This window comes from Urtica dioica, chromosome 1 (genome assembly GCF_054948205.1).
Source record: "Urtica dioica subsp. dioica isolate 48M chromosome 1, U.dioica_male_clone48M_v1_H2, whole genome shotgun sequence".
Classification (NCBI taxonomy): domain Eukaryota; kingdom Viridiplantae; phylum Streptophyta; class Magnoliopsida; order Rosales; family Urticaceae; genus Urtica; species Urtica dioica.
The window spans coordinates 7,980,579-7,985,462 of record NC_142756.1 but is presented as its reverse complement, the minus strand read 5'-3'; the positions used below and the strand labels follow the sequence as shown (position 1 = coordinate 7,985,462).

Here is a 4,884-nt window from a genome sequence, read left to right as displayed (position 1 = left end):
TCCAGGTAAGTGAGAGATATCGTTGAGATCAATACATACGTATTTGTTAGAAGAAAAAAGTGTGTAGCGACGCGTCACCTAAAATCGGGGGCGGATCGACTAGGAAGCTTAAGGCTCCTCTCAAATAAAAAAAAAAAAAATTATCATTATTTATTAGTTTCATTTTTATTTTGCCCAAAAACTCTTATAACAGGTCCCGGGATTTTATTTTATATTAGCCCCCGTAAAATTGTCGCCGCCGATGAAAGTCAATGTTGCAGCTTCACATTATTTTGAAAACCCTCGTTAAATTGACATGTTTGAAATTGTTTTTTTTTTCGAAATTGCGTCAGTCAGTTAATATATATATTTATTATTTTTAAATTAAAGTATGTAAAATGACATTTTTGCCCCTTTTATTCAGTTGATAATTTGTGCGAATATTTCCTAATTATTATTGTTTCAAGAACAATATTTATCTATAGAGCTCGTATAACATAAACCTAAAATATTTCGTGGCAGGATTCGCCGAGGAAAGGCATAAAAAAAGAAAATACAAACGATACCTGGCGTGACACGAGCTCTGAAACTTCTCCATAATTATTCCCTCAACAGTGAAAATTCAAGACTTAAAAGCTCTTCGATCATTTAAAAGTGCCACACTTATTGTCATTTGCTACTACTAACAACTAGATGGATTTATCTCAAGATTACTACCAGAGGATTCACTCACTCCCAAGTCTTTTTTTCAGCAAACACAACACCACAATCGAACGTCAAGGATATTCGACAACAAGAAGACGAAAAAAAAAGGCAGGTTCAAAACTCAAACGCAACAGCTAAATAAAAACGGGACTCCCTGGGGCTCTAACGAAGCTCGGGCCTGACGAAATCGGCGTCGTCGGGGACGGAGATGTCGACGGTGGGTCTGAGCTCGGCGCAGACTTGGATGGCTCCGTGGACCGGGTCAGAGAGGAAGTTGCTGAGAAGGTCCTGGTTGATGGGCGACCCGTTGTCCACGGCCACCATGGCCTGCTGGGTCAGTATGTAGTCGAACCGCGGGGCCCACTTCCTCGAGCCCAAACGCGCCGTCGTCGAACAGTTGTCCACCATGAAAGACACTCCGCGAGCGTGCATGAACGGGTTCAGCGAATCCACCGACTCGATCACACTCTCGTTGATGATCTCCGAGTACGAGTGTCCTTTCTTCCTCAGTATCTCAATCTGTTGTATCAACCCCAAATGTATCAATTATCATGGGATTAGTAGGCTAAATATAAATAACCAATTGAAATTAATTTACAAAAAGTCAAGGTTCGTCTAAAATTAATGAAACATGGCCAAAATGTGCAACTACCACGTTTGATTTCTTTTTAGTCTGTAATTAAATTTTTTTAAGTGATAAATTGTTTATATAGATCGTTATAAAATTTTAATCAGTGTCAAATAAAATTTGACAACTCAACTTTGACTATTCTGCTAATCAAATATAATTACATATTTAGTTTCAAATGGCTATTTTGTATAATTTAAAAAAAAAATCTAATTTTTTTGCGATCCGACTTTAATTATAGCAAAAAAAAAAACGGCATATCTAGCCCAGATTTAAAAAGGGTATAGCTATAGAATATGTACCTGAGCCATCATCAATGCAACATAAACACCGGCTGTGAATGGGTGCAACGGGCCGAGATCGCCAGCAGGGCGCTTGGAACGGACTTTCTCACCGACCTTCCACATTCTGGTCTGGTCGATTTTGCCCATGGGAAATGCGGGTAAACCCTCCTTGTCCTGTATTTGACACCATAGTATAACAGAGATTCAATACAATATAACATTTATTGGACTGCTCGAAAGTCTTCAAACATTGAGGAACAGAAATATATTTACATAAAACCGACGCCCTGCGAGGACAACGCTGCGAATCTCGCTACCACTCGCCACATCTTCGTAGCACTCGTACAAGATGTCCATGCAAGGATAGTACGAAGCGCTGTAAGCGGCTTCGAATTCCTTCTTTCCCTCGGCAGACAAGGAGTTATACACAGCCAACATACCCTGTTCCAAATTTACTAGTCGTTAAAATATTAATTTTTCAATAAATAACTCGGCATTTTATTACAATATTCGAGCAGGGTAACTCAGCATTTTATTACAATATTATAGCAGGGTGTAACCTGAGTTGAGATGGTTCTCGAGATGTTTCCGGTGATACACTCTACTGTGTTCTTGTAAGCTTCCTCTTCGCCCATTCCGTCTTCGGTGTATCTTCTAAAGAGAGACTCAACGATCCCGTGAACGGCGCCGAGTAAAATACCTGTCGACGACAATGAAGAGTTCAGAAAAAAGAGAGAGACTAAATTGGAAACAAGACGAGAGGTAAGAGAAACCGAAATATATTGACACACCTCGCTCGCCAAAGATGTCACTCTTGTACTCCTGCTCTAGTGTGGTGGCGAATGTGAAAGGAGAGCCCAGAGCAACGGACCATCCCAAGGCCACATCGGTGGCTCTACCATCAACGTCCTGCGTCGGAAAGTTTCAACAGTGTCAAAACCGAAAATCTCGGTTCGACAAAAAAAAAAAAAAAAAAAAACGAGTTTGAAGGTGTACCTGGTGAACTGCGAAGCTGGAATTGATTCCGGCACCGTTGACCTCTTTTCCTTGAACGTATAGCCTTCTCACCGATGGTCCCATACCCTTTGGGCACACGGCGATCACGCTGATGTTCTTCGGGAAATCAAGCCCGACTGATTGCAAATGGCCCAGAAGAAACCCGTGGGAAAGCCCAAGGATGCTGTTTGGCTTCATGTACGAGAATATCTTCTCGTAATTATCAGCCTGTGTGACATCAACAAGTTAATATGCATATATCACCGGAGTCTTTTTTTGTGTTATAGGAAGAGCCGACGATTTTCGTAATCTGTGTTCGCAGTAGACTGACCTGCGCCGAGTCGGAAATGAGAAGCATGACAAGATCGCTTTCTGCGACTGTTTCGTATATGTCACCCAGAGTCCCATCCTCTTCACTGAAACCAGCGGCGCGGGCATCGGCGAAAGAACGAGAGCCCTTCCTCAACCCAACCTGAAAGGTATTGATACCATAACATTTTGAGCATGTATATATGAACAGAATATTGATACACACTTGTACTTGTGACTGAAGTACTAAATTACCTTGACCACAATGTCAGACTTTGCTTCGGTCAGAGAGTCTCTTAAGTTCTGAGCTTGAGCCGGACCCTGAAGAAATAGAACAACATAGAGTTTAAATACACATGAATCGTTGACTGAAACCATCATCTTTCAATATAAGAATATCTTGTTAAACCAAATGTATTGGAAAAAAAAATACATGGTCAGTTAACAGCGAGAGTTTAATAATACAAATTCAACAAAGTCAGTCGAATGTGTCTTGAATAGGCTTTTTTAACCTAAAGATGATTCCTCGAACACTTTGCACAAATGAGAACTTTCCAGGGACCAAAAAAGACACTCAATACACCAATGTACAGTCATAATATGAATCTAGATTTATATAAATAAACATGACAATGAGAGGATTCACCTGAGAACCCCAACCGATAACGCCAATCTTCTTAATACCCTTGAATGCCCCGGGCAAAAGCGGGAACAAATCTCTACCTCCTCTCACAATGTACTGCAAAAAAAAAAAAAAAAAAAAAAAAAAAAAAAAAAAAAAAAATGAAGAAAACAAAAGAAGTATCGCCTCTATAGAAACAGAAGGAATATGAATAAAAGATTCAATCTGTGACACCCATTTCTCATCCAGTGTAAAAGACTAACAATAAACTCAATCGCATCAGTTCACTTTCGTTGCCAATGAACCATTTCTCACACGAAACACATCATAATAAAAAGCCAATCAACGATCTCAAACTAAGAAAAACACACACACGCACAAACCCTAGAGCACAGAGAAAGAAATGAGAAAACACTCGCCTCTTCGTGGCCAGCGAGGTTGACCTTCTCCTTCTTGAAGACGGAGGTCTCGAAGTCGAGCAGAGTAGGAGTCAAGGCAGAAGGAGCGGAGGAGACCATCCGAGCTCCGGCGTTGACGGCGGCGCGTGGCGTTCTGGCGGTGAGAGCGCGTAGAGAGACGGAGGAGAGGGAAGCGAATCCGATGGTCCTGGGAGAGGCGATGAGGTGAGATTTGGAGGAGGATGTTGGCACTGAGACCGCCGGAGAGAAGGATGAAGTAGCCGCCGCAGCCGCCATTAGAGGTCAGAGGGAGAGAGAGATATAAAGAGAAAGGGTTTTGTTTGAATGAGTGTTTGTGAGTGACTGACACAACGAGAGAGAGAGTGACACCAACTCTTCTCTATATAACCTCTTGCCACGTGATGTTCGTTCTCACAAAATAAATAAATAATAATACTCTATTTTGGTGCTTGAAAAATAGAAGTTTGTAACTAACTATGCGATGTTAATCTTAACGTTTTGTAATTTAGCCAATGTTTAAAAAGTTACGAAAAAATAGACAAATGCATGAGATGACAGTTGAAGTAATGGGTTATAATTCTAAAAATGTCCTTAAATCAATTTAACGGGATTTTTATTTTTATAGATTCGTCACTTTCTCTCTCTTTTGGTTTTAAATTCGTCACTTTTTATCTCCTGTTTTTAATCAAACATTTTTTTTTCATCAAAACTTCAAAAATTCATATCTATCTTATATGAACTCGAAATTAAGTGATTCCAAATCTTACGGATTCGTGGGCCGAGATCTCCAAAAATAGACTCTTGTGTTAGATGAAAAATAATTTTTAATGCCATAGATGTAAAAAAATCATGTTACTGCCTTAGATATGAAAATAACTGAAAATTTTCGGAAATCATATGGAAATAAATGGAAATTTATTGAATATTTCTGGAAAATTCGTT

At 39.9% G+C, this 4,884-nt stretch overlaps 1 protein-coding gene across 1 annotated transcript; it reads right to left on the bottom strand.

Moving 5' to 3' along the window:
• Positions 1-594: 594 nt before the first annotated feature.
• On the bottom strand, positions 595-4,314 carry LOC149406960 (ketol-acid reductoisomerase). The gene is made up of 10 exons (XM_089610254.1): positions 3,943-4,314; positions 3,548-3,640; positions 3,157-3,222; positions 2,924-3,064; positions 2,593-2,820; positions 2,388-2,505; positions 2,157-2,296; positions 1,870-2,037; positions 1,615-1,770; positions 595-1,203 (listed from the first exon to the last, which is right to left on the bottom strand). Exons 1-10 carry the CDS (start codon positions 4,216-4,218, stop codon positions 847-849), a joined length of 1,743 nt encoding a protein of 580 aa, XP_089466380.1. The 5' UTR covers positions 4,219-4,314; the 3' UTR covers positions 595-846.
• Positions 4,315-4,884: the final 570 nt, after the last annotated feature.

Coding starts and splice junctions, on each gene's coding strand:
- LOC149406960 (XM_089610254.1), bottom strand. CDS start 4,218: ATGGCGGCTGCGGCGGCTACTTCATCCTTCTCTCCGGCGGTCTCAGTG. Junction 3,065..3,156: donor AGTCTGACATTGTGGTCAAG/GTAATTTAGTAC, acceptor AATACCTTTCAG/GTTGGGTTGAGGAAGGGCTC. Junction 1,771..1,869: donor TCGCAGGGCGTCGGTTTTAT/GTAAATATATTT, acceptor TGTCAAATACAG/GACAAGGAGGGTTTACCCGC.